The sequence below is a fragment of the Callorhinchus milii genome, unplaced genomic scaffold (genome assembly GCF_018977255.1).
Source record: "Callorhinchus milii isolate IMCB2004 unplaced genomic scaffold, IMCB_Cmil_1.0 Scaffold4, whole genome shotgun sequence".
In the NCBI taxonomy this organism is placed as follows: Eukaryota; Metazoa; Chordata; class Chondrichthyes; order Chimaeriformes; family Callorhinchidae; genus Callorhinchus; species Callorhinchus milii.
This window is the reverse complement of record NW_024704745.1, coordinates 35,048,947-35,072,730: the sequence shown is the minus strand read 5'-3', so window position 1 is coordinate 35,072,730 and position 23,784 is coordinate 35,048,947. Positions and strand designations below refer to the sequence as shown.

Below are 23,784 nucleotides of genomic sequence, written 5' to 3'. Positions count from 1 at the left end.
CAATTTGTACAACAAAATCTCCCACAAGTAGCCTTGAAGCAAATGACCAATTTTATTTGGGATATTGGTGACCAGAACATCGGGAGAATCTTGTTTCGCTTTTCAAATAGCATCATGGTATCGTTAATGTCCACTTGAACAGGCAGGTGGGACCTCGGTTTAACATTTTGTCTGAAGGACCAAACATGCCTCTTTGCATCCTGCTCAGTGTTTGAAAGAAATTAGAGAGACAGATCTATTTATTCTTAACATAGAACCACCTGGAATAAGTATTAAGGCATTTGATATTTAGATTTTCAATTTCGCCAACCTCAAATCAGACCCATTTTCCAGGATATATTTTAGACCACTTTGATAAATTTTACATGAATAACTCAATTTTTCAGGACACTTTATTTTTGTCAGTATGGTATGTTGATGTGCTTATTTTTATCCTGAGCCTTATTTACAAATATATATTTAATCTTCAGGTAGCAATGCTTTACTAAGTTGTCGAATAGACGGTGGAACAATGGCTGCTGACAAAGATTCCAAACTTTACCTCTTTCGTGAGCGGGAGTGGTTACAGGTACAGGAGGAAACTGTACACTGTTCACAGAAGCTGGCTGAAGCTCAATTAATTGGTAAGTGATCCCTTTCATCATATATATTAGAAATAATGACCATAGACTGAACAGCATGGAAACAGTTCATGCAGTCAAACTGGTCCATGAAGCCCACTCCCCATGATCCTCTACTTTTCTGTCACCCATATTCTCTAATCCATTTTTTTCAGGCATGCATTGAGTTTCCTCTTAAATACATTAATGCTTTCTCCTTTGAACACAGCTTTCAGCATCAATTTCCACATTCTCACCTTCGTTTGTGTAAATATATTCCTCCTAAACTCTCTTTCGGATCTGCTACTGGATATCTTGTGTTTATATCCTTTATTTTGGATTCTCCAACACCTTATCAAATCTTTTCAGCATTTTAACTCCCTCCCTAAATCCCTACCAGCTTTCTGTTTGTCTTAAAAATATCCATGTGCTTGATTACGCAAGAATTTATCTTTTGAAAGTGCTGTGGGCTGTTATCGCTTAGCTGCATTTTCATATAGCTCTTCAATTTTCCATCTATTCCAAATATTAAACTTGGGATAATAGGTCTGCATTTGCCATCTTCCACCCTTCTTGAATTTGGGAACATTTGCTTATTTCCAATCAGAAATAATCTCACCAGTGTCTCTGACCCTCTCAAAATGTCTATCGGTGATTCACAAACCTCCACCTTTGTATCCTAGGGTATAGCTCATCTGACGTTAGGGAATGTGACTTATTGAACCTATCTAGAAATTCTGCCTAGCTAATGGGGAAATCCTGGCGCTCACATGACATGCGTAGGATGTTGAAGAGCATATTACTTGTGTCCTCCAATAAATGATATAATATATTTACAAATACACATGAGGAAACCCAGCATTGGCTGGCTCGATTCCGACATTCTGTTGTCAGGTATGTCACCTTGGTGCCAGTTCAGCTCAAGGAGACCCCGCTTATCTCTCCCATGGAGGATATTCACTAGTTCGTCATTCGACATGGCCAAGCACGGGTTTGAGCCTTCAATAGGTAGGGACCAGGAACTCTTTGCAAGCTTCCCGATGGGCAACACATTTCAGCATGAAATGCATGAGAGCATTGCCACCCTGCCCGCAGCTCGGGCACAAATCCCTTCCCATTGAGCGATGGTTCCACCAGATGTAGATGCAGAGTTTAAGCAGCAGTTGCTTGCCTCTCTGTAGACCAATCAAGGTGGATTCCAACCCCTGGACTTTCGAACCTGTGTCATGAACTCAGACTCAAGGTAACCGTTTCCAGCAGCTTTCGGCCCAAGCCCCAGCATTTTCCCATCAGCTATCTGGCAGACATCTGCCTTCAGTGTGGTGGGAGGACCTTTACAGGGCAGCTGGTGAAATGTCAGCCACCTTGATGTTCTTGGTCCAAGTCCAGTGCCGCTGCTTAATCCAAGTCCACATGTGAGGGACCTTGGCAAATAGATGTGCCTGCTGTGAAGCCACCCCGCCTCCAGAGTGCTTAGTGACAGGTGAGTGTAGGCCAGAGCCCTCCCTCCCTGTAGCCACTTCCCATGTTTTCCACCTCATTGCTTGATCCTGGACTTTGCAAATGATTTGGAGGAAGTTTCTCTGCTGCATCCCTAGGAGCTCAGATCCATAAAGGAATCATATTCGCACACAGGTCTTGTATGCCACAAGCTTGATCTGCATTGGGACCTTGCTGTCCTTGAAGAGGAATGAGCATGTCCAGAGTGCCCTTCGCCCCTTCTCAGCGCTGTCCTTCAGGACAGTGTCCAGGCTGAAGTTGGTGTTCACCACGTCCCTGAGGTACCGATAAGAGGCAACAATTGAGACTGATGCCCCTTGTACCTTCCAATCCTTTCCCTCAATGTCTTCCCTTGGGCCGTGCAGAACCATAATTCCGCACTTAGGAGCGCTTACCGCCATGTCCCACCGGTTGGCCCATTGTTCAAGATGGTGGATGTAGCGCATTTTCTTTTACTCCCGTAATATTTTAACTTCTTCGCTACCACTGTGTTGCAGTTGCATTAACGGAACCATTTCTTTGGTTCTACTAATGTTTCTTTACATGCTTCAGTATGGTATTGTATGCAGCTCAATTGTTGGGCTTTGCTATCCATACAAACTTTGTAAATTTTCCTTTTTTAACTCCTTTTTTAACTTTCCTTTTGATTTAATTTAGAGCATTTTGTTTAATTTGAAAGAGAGAAATGTATTTATTGAAATAGAAGATAAACATTGCATTTACTTATTTATCTGATAGCTTATCATTCAAAGTCACACAATTCTACCTCAGAATGGAGTAGGCAAATATAATTGCTGCTTTTCTCAAGCTTCTTTATTGAACTATCATTGTCAGATTTTCATTGTCTTCTTTTTGGACAATATTTATTATGCTGAATTTCCTTTGCACCTCTTTGATTCTGAAATTAGTTTTTGAAGACTGAATTCCTGTCATTTATGTGAGCTGCTAATTACACCCCCGTAGAATATGCATGCAATGTTGTCCTCTTTTTGTTTTGTTATAATAATACGTGGCCTTGTCGAGAGGACCTTTCTATTCAGCCGTGATTGAAATGGCATTGTTCAAAAAGGTTACAACAGAAAATGAAAGGCCAGCATTGCTTTCATGAAGCAAAAGATAATCAGCCTTTGATGTCAAGAAATTGAGAATCCTATTCAATAGCATTTCAAAGCTGTTGATCAAGGTGATGCTTAATTTGTAGAAATGATGAATTGAGTTATTACCATACAAATGCTGCATTCGCTGAACAAAACAAAACCCTACAGTTTTGAAGTGTCAAAAATCTCTAACAGGACTCCACTATAAAATCTATTTAATGCTTGCTAATCTATGTTCTGTTATGTATGCAACATAGCAGTATTGATGTGATTACCTTCCTTTCTTGAAGTTAAAACTTGTCACATCAAATTTGCAATTTAATAGTTCCTCTTTTATTCCAGTCTTCAAAACAAAATTGTACTGAAGTGCAACAGAAATGATCATCTGTCAATATTTTCCTTAACTAATTTTCTTGCTGATATATTACTGCATGTTATCAATCTTATTGCAGCTTTGAGTTCTTATCTTTACTGTAGCTCCAGGCAAATAGGAAATCAGTGTGTTTTATATTTACACTCCAATCTTATTAACGTCTATTGCAACAGACATTGCATACTTATTATCAAGCAATAATTTTGTTAAAGCGCGATGAGCAGAAAAACAAAGAAAATGTTTGTGCTTTCTGACATATAGTGTGTTATCCAGATCTGTTTTGAATTTATGAAAGTCAGGGCAGGAAATTTGTTAGACATTGATGGAGTCAATAAATACTAAGAAGATTCTGACACAAATAAAATAAACATGTGTAGTTCCCATACCTAGCAACTATAGAACTATTGGCCTGACTTCAGACAAATGGAATCAGTTTTCAGAAGCAAAGGAAGGATGAACTGTTTGAAAATAACCTAATAAATAACAGTTAACCCAGCTTCAGATGTGGTAGGTCATGTCTGACGAAATTAATAGACGTTTAAGAAGGTACCATCCTTATATAGCCACATAAGCTAATTTAGTGATGATTTGAGTCAACACTCGATTTTCAAAGGCATTTCAGAATGTATCATACCCTTGCAAACTAATATTAGTGGGTATCAAGTGTAAGACGTGGATTTGAATTAGTAACCTGCTAAGGAAAGTAAGAGAGTGGTTATGGAGGAACTTGGTCATGATCGTGAGAGATTTTGAGAGCAGTTCCTCAGGGAACGCTTTGTTTCTGGTACATATAAATGAACTAGATTTGCAGAATCAGTGCAAGGTGGTTACATTTGCAAATTACACCAATCTAGGGAATACTGTGGAATCAGAGGAAGCATCCAATATCTTACAAAATAAACCTTATATGGTAGAATCTAATCTGACAATTGAAATTCAATATGGAAAAATAAAGGGTACTGTATATAGGAAATAAAAAAAATGAAACATTTACTGTATGAATAGAATGCAACTTGCCTTGGGGGATAGTGAAAGAAAGCTCGGAATGTCCAGCGCAAGATAGCAATAAATAACAACAACAACAAGATTACATTTAAAGAGCACCTTTCACGTCGGGAGGACGTCCCAAGGAGCTGGACAGTTGGGTCAGGACCCGAGCAAGGGGGAAATGGTGAGGGTGAGGGGAGGGAAGGGAGGGAGCGAGGAGGGGGTAGAGAGTCGAGAGGGGAGCTGAAGGCACGGTCAAAGAGAAAGGTCTTGAGACCGGCCTTGAAAGAGGAAAGGGAGGAGGCGGCGAAGGCACTGGGAATGGAGTTTCAGAGCCTCGGGGCTGAGAGGCTGAAGGCCCGGCCACTGATGGTAGGGCGGTTGGGGCGGGGGATGTGGAGTAGACCGGAGCCGGAGGAACGGAGGGTACGGGCGGGTAGGTAGGGGGATAGTAGGTCGGAGAGGTAGTAAGGAGCAAGGCCATGAATGGCCTTGTAGGTGAGGATGAGGATCTTGAATTCGATCCTCTGGGGGATGGGAAGCCAGTGGAGGCGAGCGAGGGAGGCGAGCAAATAAGGCATTGCACATCAGTTCAGTTTAGATCGCCAGAAGTCACGCACAAGATGTTCGATGACAGTCACACAGACAGTCACACAGATCCCGGAGTATTGTATACAATTCTAGTCTTTGCTGAACGGACACAGATTGAAGTCCAACTTCGCAAAATACATTATTTTTACATAGATGGTAATTATTAGCTGAAATCAGTTACTACAAAAGATGCCAGAACATTGTACTTATTTAAAGAATCAGCCTTATACTATAATGAGAAGATGGTAGGATTGGTATTCTGGAAGTTTAAGATAAGATGGGCTGCAGAGCCTTCATCCAAACCTCTTATGGAACTTCACTGTTTAACTGTTTGTGCCTTGCACTAATATTTCTGTAGCCAGAATCACCAGTAAATTACTATTCTAATATTTTGAAATCATAAAATATGCTGTGATTTAAATATGTTTTGTACATTTTCCTTTTTTTATATAACAAGTAGCACCAAAAATGTGCAGCAAATCATTCTACAAATGACTTGGTGTCCAAATTTTAAAAATAGAAAAGCTCTTCTCTACTCAATGGTTTTCGGAAATTCATCACATGTGTTTCATTTTTTTTTCCCCTGCATTTTGCAAATGCAATTGAATGCATAGCAAAGATAATTTTTTCTAATGGAATAGGTTAACTCAAATGTATTTGAGTTGGGTGGGGGACGTAAGTGGGTCGCCTTGGAGCTGAACTGACTCTAAGGTGACATACCTGGCAATGGAATGTCGGAATCGAGCCAGTCCTCTGTGGTGGTCTCGGTAGTACAGTTCCTGGCGGGTCCACAGTATTTCAGACCACTGCTACTGACAGCACAGCCAGCGTGGCTCATCAGCAGATCCTGGAAGAACAGACCAGTCACTGGGGGCAGGGAGTCATCCCACTCAGCTCCTGTTAACCCTGCAAGCCAAAGCCCTAAAGGGTAGGTAGGGTGGTCCTAGCTGGACAAGCAATGGGAAAGCTTGCCGGACAGCAATATCAATGGGAAGCTATGCAGTTTTAGCTGGTTAGACTCCAGCAGTACCACAACGCACACTCTGGGGTCCTCAAGCCTTGGCTCTTGCAAACCTGTGCCTAATACTTCCTGGAATTAGGTAAGCAGGATGTGTCCCTCCAGGGAGAGAGTGCACGTTCTATGCCAACAATCTATCTCTGGGATTTACATGTGTAGGTGAGATGCATGGAAATCTCATCTTGGTTTGGATAATCTCAGTATGGTTTCAGGCATTTAGACAACCGGTTGACGCCCAACAAATGTATTTGCATTGACTCTAAATGCAAATCAATTAAAGTAATATTTCAACACGTACAATTCATAACTCTAGTTTTCTAGGGAATTGAAGCACATATAAGAAACCAGTATGATTAATGATAATGTAATGTTAATTCCATTTTATTACAAATAAGAAGTAAAAAAAAAGTAATTTGAACAAAGGAACATTTGGAAGATTCCTGTAAAACTCAAACCTTGAGCAAATTAGGAAAATATAGCTGATTCAATATTGCTAGGTGTTCATAGAACATATTCTAGCAAGAAAGGTTTTAACATTTAACTCCATTGGCTTTGGGGATCAGCAGATACCAATGCAGATTTTTTCTCCCAGTAGATTATATAATACTATTTACATTTATATAGCGCCTTTCACGTCAGGAGTTTGACAGACTCCATAATAGAGTGGGTTTGTGTGGTCTGTAGAAAGGAGTGGGCTTAATATGGCAAAATGGCCTTTTCAGATATATACTCCTACCTTTATCAGTTATAGAGTCACATTAATAGATACCTGCAAGGATGTTTGACTCAGTGTGCATTATACAATGTATCTTTGGGCAATAAAAGGGAAAAATGTGAAACAACACAACAACAAAAATAATAGTTAATGATTAATTGGTGGTTTAATGTAATGTTGGCAAATTGGACATTTTTATTGATAAAGTAATCCTGAATTTTGCAACCACATTTCCTCTTGTGATATTGTTGGAAAACACTTAAATGAGTTATACTTTTTGTGTTTCAGTTTCATTGAAAGAGGTGGAGAATAATCAAACTGTTTCCCAGTTTCTTCACCCTGAAGCATGGCATATAGTATATGCGGATAATTTCACCTGCCCTGACGACGTGCTGGTCAGCGAGAATAGTGGAAGGCTTTCTCCAGAGACCATCAAATTTAAACTTGTGTTACTAAATCCAGATGCAGCAAACAACCCACTGGACCACTTCAGTGCAGAGGAATCTGGTAACTATACTTTCTCTCCTTTGAATTGTATTCTTAGAACTATAGCAAAAGGAAACATTGTTTAAATTAAACTTGACTCAATACAGTAGTTGTAATCAGTCACTACTGTGCCGAGGATATCATGTTTCAAGCAATGCTGTTCTGTCCAAGAAAATTTGCTGTATCCGTCAGTAAAAGTAATAATACAAACATGTTTTCGAAATTGTAATTTTATAAAACTTTGAACATTTGATGTAAATTAGCTGCTTCTGAATTTAAAATCAACTTCCAACATAAAATTCCCTCTCAACTTTATATATCGCAGTCATTATTTTAATACTAACCTTTTATTATTGATATTTCATTTTGTCTTTCGCTCAAGTCTGATCTTTTTGCCTGCTTATGTACTACTATTCAATGATGACACTAAAAGACACACTATTCACTACATCTTATTTGTATTCTCTTACCATTTCAGCATACATTTGAGAAAGGAAATGCTTCAAACTATATTTTAATAGCTTAAAAAATTGTTGTGTGAGCATAGCACATATTTTATGAATAATAAAGAAGCAAATCATAGTATAAACTTAAAAGTACATAAGAAAGTGCTAAAATTTACTAGTAAAACAAAATATACTTCTTTTCAGATTAGTGATATTATGGTTAAAAAAAGTAGTCCTGCACCCATTTCTTTTCAGATCAATAGAAATTGTTCTGTTTCTACAAATACAAATACAAAATTACATTTGTATAGCGCCTTTCACGTCAGGAGGACGTCCCAAGGTGCTGGACAATCGAATTTGGACCCGTGTTGTAGTAGCTGATGCCTACCATCAGGTGACACTGTGATACCAGCTAGTGACAAAAATTAAGATTTTTGCCTTAGCCTGTTCCTATAATTTTAAAATGGCTAAGAAGTGGAATATTACATAAGGAATGTGTTCCAATGCATAAAAGAGAAAACTATAATTAAGAAAAGTTTTTTAAACAAAGTGCAATATTGTTTGTACATACAGTTTGAAATGAGGAGCATCAAGATAATAGTATTATATTTCAAATTTCTTTATTAATTTTCACTTTTAGTTGAGGATTAAGATTTTTGCAATTGAAAGATTCGAGGACTACATAAATGTTGATGCTGGACCATGAGGTTCAAACATGTTGTTATGGAAACTGCAAGCTCAAAATAAATGAGCATTCAAATTCTGCCAGCAGTGGTGATTTTCTGTAATAACGCAGTAGGCTCATTCAACTCTTGTCTATCCTGGGGCTCAGGGTAGGAAGAAATAAGTAACATGAAAGACTTCACTGTCTGCATCACAATTGCTTGCTGTATGTTGGTCTTGGGCCACACTGCCAGAAGAATATTTTTTGACCCTTGCATTTGGATATTTTTACTTTCTGTTTAGATGTTCCCACACCACTCTCTTGTGTTTTATTGTGGGAGACTAGTGTGTGCTTTCTACTTCAAGAATCAATGGTCGCTTTCAATCTTCTTTTCCATAAAGTAATGTTACAATGAACATACCAACGCATGTACATGTCTGTGCATCGTATTTGAATTAGCCTCATCATCCTGATAATTAGTTTAATTTTATTTTGAGTCACTCTAATGTCAGGAGTCTGGATTTATAGCACATTGAATTGTTTGTACAATAGGTACAGTGTTTGCTTAGCATGGTTCACCACTATCAACACTGTGTGTGATCTGATGACTTAATCATTTTGAATGTTTAAATTCTCTGCATGCCCTGAATTAACACAATATGTTCTACAGCCCTCACAAGAAAACATTGACTTTCTCTATCATCCAGATACAGTAACATTTCACAGGGAGAAGTTATTTAAATGCAGTGAAGGGTACATTGATATTTGAAATGATATTGCCAATGCCTTCTACTAGGGTATGGTTCTATGGGTGTCTGGGGTATCTCAGCCAAATGGCAATTACTTATTTATGTTTGATCCTTGACTGAGTGATGACTGGCCTTTTGACTGAGAGGAGGGGATCACAGTTGAACCCAATTATGTCCACACCAGACATTCACACATGAACTTCCAATACACATTGCTGGATAATGAGCAAGAATGACAACCCTGCTGAAACAACAAGCATGCCTCCTGTTTCTCCAGCTAACTCATTGAACCCATCTGTCATTTTGTCAAAAGACGGCCTAAACAACAACAGCAACAAAATTACATTTGTAAAAGCCTTTCACGTCGGGAGGACATCCCAAGGTGCTGGACAGACAGAGTTACGGACCCGAGCTGAGGGTAGGGGTGGGGGGGAGAGTGGAGGGCAAGGAGGAAGCAGGGAGATTGAAAGCACGGTCGAAGAGAAGGGTCTTGAGATGGGTCTCGAAGGTGGCAAGAGAGGGGGTGAAGCGGAGGGACTGCGGGATGGAGTTCCAGAGGGTGGGGGCAGAGTGATGGAAGGCCCGCCTGCCTATAGTGGGCCGGGCAAGGCGGGGGCCGTGAAGCAGGCCGGAGCCCACTGAGTGGATGGAGTGAACAAGGAGTTAGGGGGTTAGGAGCTCAGAGAGGTAGGGGGGGAGCAAGACCGTGGAGGTCTTTGAAGGTGAGGACTAGGATCTTAAACTGCATCCTCTGTGTGATGGGAAGCCAGTGGAGTCGGACAAGGATGGGGGGATAGGGTCACGGAGCCTAGTGCGGGAGAGGACATGGGCTGCAGAGTTCTGGATGATCTGCAGCCTGTGGAAGGAGGAGTTGGGGAGGCCGACAAGCAGTGAGTTTTCATAGTCGAGCCTCAATGTTATGAAAGCATGTATGCGGGTTTTGGCGGCTTGCGGTGTGAGACAGTGTCGGAGCCGGGCGACGTTGCGGAGGTGGGGGAAGGCAGAGCAGGTCATGGCACAGATATGAGGTAGAAAGGAGAGTTGAGGATCAAACAATACCCCAAGGATCCGGACTGGCTTAGCAAGGTGGAGTGTGCAACCACGGATGGTGAAGCTGTCAGCGCCTGAGGTGAGGAGGCGCTGACGGGAACCAATCAGCAGAGCCTCGGTCTTGTTGATGTTCAACTGAAGAAAGTTGGCTCTCATCCAGGACTTGATGTCTGACAGACATTCTGTCAGGACAGCAGTGGTCTTTGAGTCAAGGGATGTTGTACATTGATGGTAACAGACTAAAGCAAACTTTGAATGCTTAATTAAATGGATTAGAAATGTTCTCTGAAGAGACAGTTGCAGTTAGACTGCAACCTTGAAATCATTCCAGGGTATTTTTTATTGTATACCGTTCATTTTCTGAATAGTTTTATACAGCTTTTGACTCACTGTTGTGCCAAGGCAGCTCTTAATACAAATGCTGACTCATTGCTGTATGTCATTGACAATTAAGGTTATGACATTAGTGTTTGTTGAATAATAATGACGTTGATTACAGGAAAATTGATGCGTAATATATATTATTATGCATGTTTGCTTTTCCTCTATAATTTGAGGCTGATTAGGAATGGCATTTGAAATCTTCTTTTCATTGCTACATCATTAGATTTTATTCCAACTGTTTGTTTCCTTGAATGTGAGCTATATTTATTATTTTCACAGGGTTACATGATTTCTACTTCCTGCTCGTATTGGCTTACTTTGTAGTGGCCTGTATATATTTTCAACCACTCTGGCGATCTATTAAGAAAGGTGGGCCTATGCATAATATCCTGAAGGTTTTGACTTCTGGTTTGTTGCTGCAGGCTGGTGCAGCAATCACAAACTATATACATCTATCCAGGTAAAGTGGTATTAAAAGACTTGGTGATTATAAAAATGATGTTTCTTACTTCTAAGAGTTCCACGTTCTTTTAAAAATAAATTGGGAGATTTGTGTACTCAATTTCCTCAACCTACCAAATACCTGATCTGGCATATTTTATCAAGTGAAACACCTAGGAGAGACAAATGTGAGATACCTACTCACAAATGCTTTATTAATTTAGCAAATGCTAGAAATAAATCCTTTCAGGGCAGCTTTCTTATAGTGGTATAACTAACTTCTGCTTTTGACTAACTTGTGCTTTTGATACATTTAATGGTATAGAGACCGTAAGGTGAAAAATGCAGGAAAATTGGGCAAAATGCATGCAAAATAAATTGAATGTAACACGGATGGTTAAAAATTAGAAAAATTGGCCATTTTTTAAAACAAGTGAAACATTTTAAATTTGGAGAGAATTGCACGGGAATTATATATTTTTTTTTTTTGTGTACAGTGAGAAGGGATTTTATATAAAATAATTCTACCAAACTATTTGCCTGGTAAGTTAATATCCATGCTGCTGATTAACTTGTTACTGTAATAATATTCCTTGTAATATTTTTTCAGGTTCTCAGTGGATGGAATTGGAACACCTTTGCTGGGCAGTTTAGCTGAATGTAAGATGTAACACCTGCTAAAAGTGCAGCTTCTGTTGTTCAGTTTTTCTTTTTGCAGTTGACTCCTAGTAAACACATAACTCATCCAATGTAGTAGTAGAATTTCAACTTACCAAATCATTTCACACTTAATTAGTATCTAAAATTTCTGATCAAAGCATATCGCTTCAATGAATATTGGTCTTTGAGTATTAAAAGATTATTCACATTACTCGGTACAATGAATATTGTCAGCCAGTATATATTGAACAATAAATCTTAATTTTTTTATATCATTATGTTGTGGAATGATTAATTTCCAAACATGTCAAGGTGTTGCTGATAATACCAAAACAAACAGCATAGAAGAAATTTCTGATTTAAATAGTACAACATCAGTACATTAATGACATTGTCAGCAGGGAATATTTCAACAGACTGAATGTTTTCACCAAAGGGAATTAAAAATGAGGATGAGCAGAGATACCATCAGTCCCCGTTATAATGCCACCTGGCACAGTGTGGTATAACTGTGGACAGGTTTTGCTTGTGCACTGACTCCATGGCTTGCTGCACTGACTGGATGGCTTCTGGTGCTACCGAATGGCTTTCTGCACAAAGTATTCAGGCACAAAAGCCCACCCATCAGTTAGCAGTGTTCCAAAAAAGCTCAAGAGAGCAGTTTCTAGCATACTCTGTGCTCTTATGACGCAGAAACTCTGAATGGTGACCTTTACAACAGGGTCTGATTTTATGAATCCTTGAGACCAAAAGATTATAATGGGGTCTGACCAGTAGTAAACATGAAATTATGTTTTTGGAGGGTTTTTTTTAGTAGAAAAGACTTGACATTCTAATAAATGGTCAACTTCTGGGCTAACATGTCTCTGATAACATCGCACTGCAGGGCCCAGGATGGCTCATCTGTCTATGCTGGGATTCTTCTTGTTCCTAATATACATAAATAAACTGGATTCACAGATTAGGTGCAAAATAGTTAAATTTGTAATCAACAGTAAGGTAGATGAGAAAGCAACCAAATGTGGCAAGCATTATGGAGGTAGCCATCAAGTCATTTCAACAGGAAATGTACCTGAATGCATCATTTTAGAAGTAAATGTTAGTAGCTGCATATGCATAGATGAAATAAAAGACACGAAGGGTAAAGTTAAAAATGATCTAAGAATGTTAGGTGACTTGCCACCCACTAAAACAACGCAAGAGTGTCAGCAAAAGCTGTCAATTTATCATAAAGTTGACATGCTTTTTCAAATAAGTTTTACTGTGCTCAAAACTGCGACCTTCTAAGAAATTACAACTGACAAATAAATCCCTCCTATGATGTACAAAATTATGCATTACAGTAGATTGTTTTCTGTATTCTGTAATGGTCTCTGTTGAAAAATAGTTTTCAAATCTTTTTGTTGGTATGCCAAATATCTTAACATAACAAGCCAGTTATTGCCAAGAAACTTTAATTTGCAAAAACATCATTGTGTGACTTGGCTGTAGTGTTCATCATAGCAAATCGCTGCCTGATTAATTGCTTCCCCAAGCATTAAGGAAAAAGTTAAACAGTTCATATCCAGGAAAAAGCTCCCAGTGGATAAACACAGTGCTGAGCCCAGCAAACCAGAGGATCTTCAGGTGGATACCTGATCTATATTACGTTAGTAGACTTTGTTCTTAGCAACAGAAAATGTGCTATAAATAGGCCTCAGTGCCCTCAGACATAGTGCTGGGTAAAATCAATCAGCACTCCTACTTTTGATTGCTGACCATTGACTCATTCTTGAAACATTTGTTGTCTGTGTTGGGCAATTGTAGAATTCAGTTCAGCTGTGATGCTCCACGTAGAATTAAAATAGCCTGTCCACAATCAAATATGAAGAATGATCATTTGGACCAGATAGCAGAGGGTGACTCACAAATATGGAACAGTATCCCAACATTGAACTACTTTTCAGGAAAGGAGGGTGCTTTTTTTTTTGGCCGGGAGGGGGGTCAAAGACTTCTGTAAACCTATCTCTAGGAATCTGAAAGGTAAAATGTTTGTCTGTTGGAGAGTGTTGTGGTTAGTGTTGAACGCTGCATGAGTATAATGGTAAATCCCATTTGTGACCAACATTGTGAAAGGTGATATACGTAACATTCACTAAAATATTTTTAAGTATGTCTTTGATACAGGAGCTTGAATGAAAAAGAATAACCATTACACACACCTTAGTTTTGATGTCCTGGGAAAAAATTATTGAAGTTAAAAGCAAGAAATGGTACAATTAGCAAACAGTGAACTTACAGCTTTTTACATTACATTTTTAGCTTCATTAAATAATAAAGTTTTTTTTAAATATGTTATTTGTTTTTTGTTTTTCCTGCAGATTTTGATTCTTATTACGCAGATGGTAAAAACAATACAATTAAGATTATTGATTTCCATATCACTACTTTTTTTGCAGTGCTAATAGCTTGTCTTTGATGCAACAATTGTTTTACATTTGGACAGAAAGTTGATTGTTTTAAAATATATTTTAAAATATATTTAAAATATATTGTGCCATTGAACAGTTGATATCCACTTTTGGACATAATTTCCAAAATTATTTTTCATAGATTTAATAGAAATAGAGGTTGCATGATCTAATGAATATATTGCTGTCTGAACTAATGAAATCTTCTTCTCCCCTGACAGTGTGTGACATGGTTTCCCAAATTCAGATGTTATACTTGCTGCTGAGTTTATGTATGGGATGGACTCTGGGTAGAATCGGAAGAACCCAGAGTAAGCTTGTACAATGGGACTCAACCCCAGTGACCACTGCCATAGCTATTACTGTTGTTATTGCTCAGGTCAGTTATCTCCAACCTCTCTACAAAACACACAGTCACTACACTTTATACTAAATCCTTTGAAACGCTTGGTGACATCCTCCCAAAGTGAAAGGCACTATATCACATCCAATTGTAATCTATGAAGAAGAAATCCGACAGGTTTCAAACATCTTACAAGCTTAGAAATTGGGTGCAATGTTCTAGTTAGCGTATTAAATGTTGACTACTGACACTACCTATTTAGCCAATTCAGGCTTGAATTATGCATATTGGAACATGTTTTAGAATGTTTTTTCAGGAGTTTTCATAAAGTTAATTTGGGGTAATATTTTTTAATATGTGTTGGTAAGTTATAATTCAAATCTATTTTACTTCCACAGCAAAGCATTCCAAAATGTCAACCCTTCATGCTGTTTGTTGGGCATGAGCATTCGGGGATTCAGCTGTGGGTCTTTTGAGTTTATGGTGGAACAATGTTTGGTTTTGAGCTATCCAAACATTAAGGAATCGAAGCTGAATTAGTAAATTTCATCAGTCCTGCTTGTCCTGTGTGTCACTTACTTTAAGAGTATCTAATATAACTTTGGTGTGTGAATCCAGGCTTAGTAGAGCAGCCGCTGCTCTGTAGGAAGTAGGGTAAAGTTTTCATGATTGCATGGTGTTTCATTAGATGGGTAATACAAAATTTACAGCCAAATTTGTAAACAAAAGGTCCCACCACTTTCCCCCTTTCGATCAGGTGATACAGTGGTAGATGCTACTTCAATAATAATAATAGAAATAAACTTTCTTTGGTAAGTGGAAGCAATAGGCATTATTTCTGCCTATAAGGATAAAGAATAAATATTTTATATTCTGCTTGTTCAGAATTTTTAAAAAAATATTTGGGATGCCATACACAAATAATCCACCACGGTAGTTATGGTTTCCTTATTTATCAGTGGTGTTAAAATTGTATAGTCGCCTGGTTTCTGGCTGTTAGCTCTTAAATGACCTAAATCAGTAGGTTAAGTTAATATGTTAATACTAATGCCAAACTAGTCACCTTTCCTGAGTACCAGCGGGAACTCCCTGCCACAGAGCATCTGGAAAGCACAGATCTACAATCTAGCAATACTTATTGATTGGTGGAAAACTATGTTATTGTCAGCAGTAGCCCTATGCTGCTGTTGAAATTGAGTTAAATTTAAATGAAAACCCAATACCACAATATAATTTGTGTACATTTCTAATTAGAGTAGTTTGACAGTAACATACATCAGTGCACAGCCATGACTTCACACTAATACTTGTGCTATTCATAATCTGTGGAAGTGGACATGTGTTGCTTTGCACAGAGGATCTAGAAACAAACATTGCAGGTCCCATCAGGTTATGATTACAGTCAAATTTAGGAAAGTACTTTCCCTGTAGTGCTAATTTAATTTTTTTCCAGAAACAAGATGGTTACAACCCAAGGACCCCCCCCCCGCCCCCCAGAAATGCTCCTCCTTCTACTCCCCACACTCCACTGCTCCCAATCAGTCCTCCCCTCCCACCACCCTCCTCGCCTTCTGTCTCTTCTGGACCCTATTATTGCCTCCCTCTGCTCCAGCCTGGCATCCTCCTCCTGACCCATCATGGCTCTCAGTGATGGTTATCCCAAAGCAGCCACCTTGACTGCCCCATCGCCCACTCTACGCAATACAGCCACCACCCTCACCTCCAAAAGGCAAACACCCCTTCCCTCATCCACATCCTTACCCTTCTCAACTCCTCCCATATTCATTGACTACCGTCAACGTCTTCTGACCTCCTCAACCTCCCTGGCCTATCCTTTACTTACTGAACCACTGCGCAAATTAGGTTTAACCCACAGCTGTCCTTCCTTCCCCACATCTAGTCCCTGACTAGGATTGCCTTCTTCCACCTCTGTTATTACCCACCTCCGACTCTACCTTACCTCAGAGACAGCCGAAACACTCATCCATGCATTCGTCACCTCCTGACTCGACTTCTCAAATGCCCTCTTTGCCAGTCTCCCCAGGTCCACCATGCACAGCATCCAACTGATCCAAAAGTTTGCCGCCCGCATACTCGCCCATACTAAACTCTGCATCCTATCACACCAGCTCTAGCAAGGCTCCACAATACCCCTATCGCCGATCGGGTCGATTTCAAGATCCTCACACTCATTTTCAAATCCCTTCATGGCCTGGCACCTCCCTACCTCTCCAACCTGCTCACCCCACAACCTACCACCCACTGCCTCTGCTCACTGGCTCCGGCCTTCTGCATGTCCCCTGTGCCCTCTGTCCCACCATTGGTGGCTGCGCTTTCAGCCACTATGTCCCGAAACTCTGGAACACTCTTCCTCTATCGCTCTGCCTTGCTCTTTCCTTCCCCATCTTCAGGTTGCGCTTGAAGACCTTCCTATTCGACCATTCCTACGGTCACCTCCCATTCCCTTCCTGCTCGGCATCGTGCTATGCCACTGTCAAGCGCTCTGGGGCGCTACACTACGTGAGGGGTACCATATAAATACAAGTTGTTGTTTAATACTGCCTCTGTCTTTGTCTATTTTTATTTACAGGGTATTTTGTTGCTTTGGGAACAAATAGAAGATACTGATCACCATAGCTACCATGCACACCGTAGTGTGGCAGCTCTGCTACTCATTGGTTTAAGAGTAAGTCTGGCCCTGCTCTTAGCCTCTGGTCTTTACCAGATAATTACCATGGAAAGAAGTGCACTTAAGAGAGACTTCTATGTAAGCTTTACTAAGGTGAGTGTGATAATTCATGATGAGCAGCTAAACCAGGTTGCTACCTGCATGTGACATTTAATTAGAAAGTTAGTTGGAAGATTAAGGTTTCCCTGTGGTCAAAACATAAATTTAAATAAAATGGGAAGAAGAGATGCAATGTGCCTTGGAGGAAAACATTATTCACAGATTTTGGCCTCACAGATTCTAATTTACTCACATAATAATATCACTTAAATCAATGATGGAACAGTAATTAAAACATGGTCCTAATCTATTTTCAAACTTGAAGCTTGAGTAAAGTGAACAAACTGCAGAGCAGCCTGAAATGGTACTTTGCTTCTGATAGCAAAAGTACGCGGTAGCTAATACTCATGATGTGGGTGGGATGTGTCAGTTAAAAGATGAACAGTTTAATGGTACAATCCCTTGAAATACTTCGGCATGAATTGGACATTTTTGTCCACCCAATGATTCTTTACAATCTCAAATTTGAGTTGCTATGTTTGGTGATAAATTAACCAACCTTTGGTATTTGATGTTATATCTCTAAAGATCACTAAAAAAAACTGAAGTTGAGAATACCTCCTAATTGGGGATACCTCATTAATATCCAAAGGAAGACATTTAGTGATATATTGTAAAATACAAAAAAAGTGGTAAAATAAAAACAAATTCAAAGTAAAAGAAAATGCAAGAAAGGGAATAGAATGTAAAAACATCATCCTCTGTCTTGACTCAGAGCACCTGTCCATTGAAATCAAAACCAGGGTTGGTCTTGCGACAATACTCAAATTGTTATTTAACCCTTGCCTATAAAGTATATAAGTATATTGATGGTTGATTGAAATCTATAATGAACTTTTAACCCAACACAAAATCTTTTCTTTGTTCTGCACCAGGGTTGCGTCTTATGGTTTCTCTGCCACCCTGTACTTGTCGGTGTCTCTGTTGTGTTTCCTGATTACCAACGTGAGAAGGTACGTACTTGAAAAATAGAAACCTGCTACTGGAAATTAGTGTTTTTATTCAAGAAATTAGAGTTATCTCTTCATTTTTGTAACTCAAAACTTTACAGAGCAGAATTTATGTAGAATCAAAGTCTATAGTGACAAATGCCCTCAAAAAATATCTCCTGGTATCACTTTGAGCTTGAATGCAAATGGTGTGTAGCTCTACAGCTAATGAAATTTATATCTGACTTGCTTTCTTGTAATAAGTTAATATTCTATCATTAATATATTCTAACATATTCTATGTTAATATTCTATTCTATTTTTAAAAAAAGCTTGCTGAGAAGCAGGATTAAGTGTTCTAGGGAGAAGGACTGATAAAAATAACTGAATGAAGTGTGGGAGTATAGCAATTTCTTATCTGCTGAGATCATGGAGTATACCAATGAACATAACCGGTCAAGGCTGTATAATATAGAATGTAAGGTTCAATAGGTGTTCTACAGTTCTACATTTTGGTCATTGAATGGAATAGGGAGACATTTTGTAGATCTTTCTACAGGAGATTAAATGGGTTGGGTAGAATCAATGATGGAGTATATTTTAATGATTTGTTGAAGCAATCAAATTGTTAGCCTCAATCACCTTTTAGTATTTTATTCTTTATATATATTTGTGTTCTTGCATACAATCCACCTAAGTAACTTCAAGTTAGAAACGGGAAAATCAGGCAGTTTATGCTTCTGATTGCCTTTTGATGTTTTTTTACTCCACTAGCATCACAAGTGCTGCCAACATGTTACCAATCATATCTTCTTAAATTTTCCAACAATAAAATATATGGGAAGAACCCATTATGTTACGACTTATGTTGCAAATGGGATTTGTATTGTAATTTTGTTTAAAGCTTCATACAATATAATTATTTTTACATTGGCATCAAAATTGGTTTCTGTACATAGTTCAGTCTCATGTTCTTTTCGTCTACTATTTTGAATTTGAAATATAAAATATTTTGTTGCAAAAATAAAGATGAAACAAGAAGATTCCTGCTGTAGCCATGGAAAAATAATGTAGACCTCCAAACCGCCCAGTGCTTTCTCAACAATAGTGTTATTGTTGTTGTGTTAAGTCACATGTTGTTAACCTCACACATTGCCTATTTTGACCATTGAATGTATAAGTGCCCCCCACCCCCTGTCCAGTTATTTCTAATGGCCAATTAAGCAGCTGGATGACCTCATTGCTTTATGAAAAACCCATGTAAAAAATTGCTCACCCAATTAAAATAAAAATTTGTGCACATATTATTCAACCTACCATGTGATGACTTTTACCATTAAGATTTGGGATTTTGCCTAAACGATGGACAGGCTTGGGCTTGACATTGATGTCCCTCACAGTTGAATAACTTGATTGCTAACCCCCATCCTCCCTAGGCTCCAATGGCCCATTCACCAGTGGATTTAATTCAAGATCCTCGTCTGTGATTTCAAATCCCTTCACAGCTCTGTCCGCTCCTCCCACCTTTCAAGGCCACCCTATGTCCTTTTCGACCTCACTTACAGTTCCCTTTTATTCCCCCCTCCCCACCAAATTTTAAATAAATAAACCTCTTACAATTTAAAGTACTAGTAGAATATGGGGAAAACTAAATTCTTAACCTAAACAGAATATAGACTTTGTTCATTACTTTTGTTTATACAGGCTGACCAAAAAGTCTTATTTTTCAGCTACCCCATTACCTAAAATAAATCATAATTTCTTTAAGACATATTAGACATTGTAATGGTTTCATAACTTTTTGGTCATCCTGATAAAAAGAGTTACTGCACCTTGAAAAATTTGTCAATATTATTAATCACAGTACAATCATTGAGAATAAAATGTCATTTTATTTGTTCTGCAGCTTATCACAATTGGTGTTATTCTGTGTCAGTCCATTTCAATTGTCGTCTTGTATAAACTCTTCATATCTCGAAGTCTCTACTGGGAGGTCTCGTCTCTTTCTTCAGTCACACTACCACTCACTATGTCATCCAGGCACCGTGGTCGCTACTATTCCTAGTGATGAACTCTGTGGGTGAAAATCAAAAGCACCAAGATTGTAGTTGTTGGAAATCTTTTTTGTTGAAAGTGTTCCAAGGTTGGTAAAACTTTCCAAAATAAATAATTTAATTGCAATGCACTCTATGAATTATGCACTTGCACATAATATGTACTTGAATTAGAAAATGAATTTAGGAATTAGATTCAGAACTCGTAAAAAGGACATATTCGCAAAAAGGTGATGTTGAAGCTCATTGATGTGCAAGAATAGTCTTTACGTTTTAGCCCATGGCCTGAGGAAGAATCCATTATGTTACGACTTATGTTGCAAATGGGATTTGTATTGTAATTTTGTTTAAAGCTTCATACAATATAATTATTTTTACATTTGCATCAAAATTGGTTTCTGTATATAGTTCAGTCTCATGTTCTTTTCGTTTGTTATTTTGAATTTGAAAGAATGCAGAAATGTTATTGATTCCTGCCACTTTTTTTTGGTCATAGCTAATTTTTTATACGTTTAAGTTGTGTTCTATTTAGGAAAAAATAGATGTTGTGGCATAAAAAAATTCCAATGCATGGCAAAAGTGAAACACTAATAATTTAAGAAAATACAATATGCTGCTTCTTGGAAATGAACATTTTATCTGTTGAAATAAACGAACAAATGTTTCTTCAAATAATTTTGAAAATATTTTCCCTTGAGCTGCCATATGTCATTCAGTAATTTATCAGTCAAAAAGATGAAATGACTGCTATCAAATGGTGCTGCATGATCAGCTGATGGTATGTGTACTTACAGAATGCAGAGCAATATAGTGGTTTATTCCAATTTAGGATGGAAACAACTTCCCAAAGCAAAATACTGTCTTTCTCATAGCCTAGATAACAACTGACTAAATTCATTCCAAAATTGGAGGGATGCTTCTTGAGACACTGGCTAGTGACTATCTGATGTTTTTAAGGGAACCGTAAACTCCCAAATCTTCTTTTCGCAATAATGGGAAATGTATTTACAATGTTCTTACAATGATATTTACAATATGGAATTTTTTTAAAAAACACACTAGAGAGATTACATTTGATGTGTAGTACTCTATCTGGTCCCTCGGCATAGAAAATGTCAAAAAAAAGTGTAAAAGGATTTTTGGAGAATGATTTAAGAAACACTATCAGCACAGCTTTCCTACTCTAGTTCCAGGGCACTTTCACAGACATAAACATGGTCATTGGTATTTAATGTGGGTACATGGCACAAATTTAATTTTCACAATGCACACTGTACATTAACGAGCATTTTAATATGTAAATAAATGTGCAGATTGGATATGCTTTAGATCATGAAAATTAACTATATGCTCAGAATGGAGGATGTCCCATCTCTCCCATTGATGAAGTTTGTCACAATTTTTGTTAAATCTGCCTTCTTCAATGCATTCAGCATAGATACTATTTCTGTGTAATATGCATAGGAATTTTTTAGGTGCTTTGTGTATTCACTATATATATATATATATATATATTTACACAGAGGTACCAAGAGACAGAAAGTAGGTCATGGGTTATAACTTGATGAATATGCAAAACTACACAACACAATGGACAAAACTTCAAAAGCATCCATGCACATTATCACACACAAGGCAAAATATAACCATATGAATTTTATAGAAAACTAAATTGTCTGCAAGTTATGCAAACAAACTTGCAAATGAATGCTCCTGTTGTGTAATATCTTCAGTTCATTTCATTTGTGAACATATTACACAAGGGGAGTATTCAGTATCACTCATCATTCATAACATTTTCCATATAATTGTGTTTTCTATTCCAGGATACAGAGTTTCTGCTGGTGCGCTGAGTGTAATTTATGTCAAAATTGGTGACAATATTAAACTTTTAGACCAAATCTGGAATATGGCTGTACCATGTAATTGAGAAATCTGTTAATTAGATATGAATGTATTTGAAGTGCAGTTCCATTGACTGTTTAAATTTAGACGATTAAATAAAGCCCTGTAAGTATCTGTGCAGTGTTTAATCAATTAATTCAGCAAATAAGAACGGGCAACAGCAAATAAAACATAATTACCAATGAAATATACCCCAATAGCTGCACATAGGTAAAACTGGATTGCTAACAATTTAAATTTAACATCACAGTATTCAGCATCGGAGAGTCCCAGCTATTTTTACACACATATCTGCCTCAAAACAGCAAGAAGAAATTTAACTTATATAAGTCCTTTCACATCGGGAGGAAGCCCAAAGCGCTGGATAGTTGTGGGTTTGCACCCGAGCTGGGGGTTGGATTTGGGAGAGGTTGGGGACAAGGGGGATGGGGGTGAGAAGATGACCAAAAGTGAGGTCAAAGAGGAAGGTCTTGAGATGGACCTTGAAGGAGGTGAAGAAAGGGGCGAGGCGAAGGGATTGTGGGATGGAGTTTCAGAGAGTGGGGACAGAAAGGTTGAAGATCCACTGCTGATGACGAGGTGGGCGGGGGACCAGACCAGTGCCTGCCGAACGGAGGGGGTGGGAGGGGTAGTAGGGTTTTAATCACGGAATGGAATAAATTCAAAATGTATTCCTTATTTTTTGTTTCTCTCTCCATTTTTGGCAAAGCTGACCCATACTAGGTTACAGCCCCTCTAAGGACCAAATACCTTTCCTGGTCGGATGGTCAGAATTCAACCAGATACAACTAGATCCAGTTGATTTTACAGATTTTTTTTGTTCCTTCATTGCACGCCTTAGTGTCAACCTGAGGTACGCTTGCCTCAGGTTAGAACATGTAGATGCAACAAGCATGTCTGGACTCTGAGCTCATAGTCTAGCCTGACCCTCCACTGCTGAGGGAAAGTATTGGTGGAGGTGCCATCCTTTGGATGAGAACTTAAACTGAGACCTGTTCAAGTGAACGTTAAAGATCCCTTGGCACTATTCGAAACGAGAAGGGAGTTTCTCCCGGTGTCCTGGGCAAAAATCCTGATAAAATTTGTTATTTACTTCATGGCTGTTTGTGGGACATAGCTGTGCCAATTTCCTATGCGCAAATTGGCTACCACATTCGCATTGTAAATATACAGTCAAATACACTTTACAGTAAATCCTGTGAGACATTTCAAGAGTGTGATACTCCAAACAATGCATGCATTATTATTAAGACTTGTGACCTGTGATTCCTGGCATGAGGAAAAGAACAAAACACAAATATTGAAACTGAGTGATTGCACGTCTGTTCAATCAATCCACGACTGTGGGACACTGCTGTGAGCAATTGGTTGCCTCATTTTGTTCACAAAATGCGCAGTCAATTCACTTTGCAATATATTCTGTGAATCACTTTAAAATGTCTCCACGACATGATAAGGTACTATATCAACAACAATAAAATTACATTTGTATAGCATCTTTAATGTAGGGAGGAAGTCCCAAGGCGCTGGACTGTCAGTGGTTCAGACCCGGGAA

The 23,784-nt window shown here is 38.5% G+C and overlaps 1 protein-coding gene across 4 annotated transcripts in view; it reads left to right on the top strand.

Moving 5' to 3' along the window:
* Positions 1–22,343, top strand: part of gpr180 (G protein-coupled receptor 180) — a 31,056-nt gene extending 8,713 nt beyond the window's left edge. For all 4 annotated transcript variants that reach the window (XM_007890793.2, XM_007890794.2, XM_007890792.2 and 1 more), the window contains 8 exons: positions 471–623; positions 7,169–7,387; positions 10,939–11,119; positions 11,711–11,760; positions 14,432–14,589; positions 17,144–17,335; positions 18,217–18,294; positions 20,177–22,343. In XM_007890793.2, coding sequence (XP_007888984.1) covers positions 471–623; positions 7,169–7,387; positions 10,939–11,119; positions 11,711–11,760; positions 14,432–14,589; positions 17,144–17,335; positions 18,217–18,294; positions 20,177–20,335 — 1,190 coding nt within the window. In that variant the 3' untranslated portion in view covers positions 20,336–22,343. The remainder of the gene's footprint in view (positions 1–470; positions 624–7,168; positions 7,388–10,938; positions 11,120–11,710; positions 11,761–14,431; positions 14,590–17,143; positions 17,336–18,216; positions 18,295–20,176) is intronic.
* Positions 22,344–23,784: the final 1,441 nt, after the last annotated feature.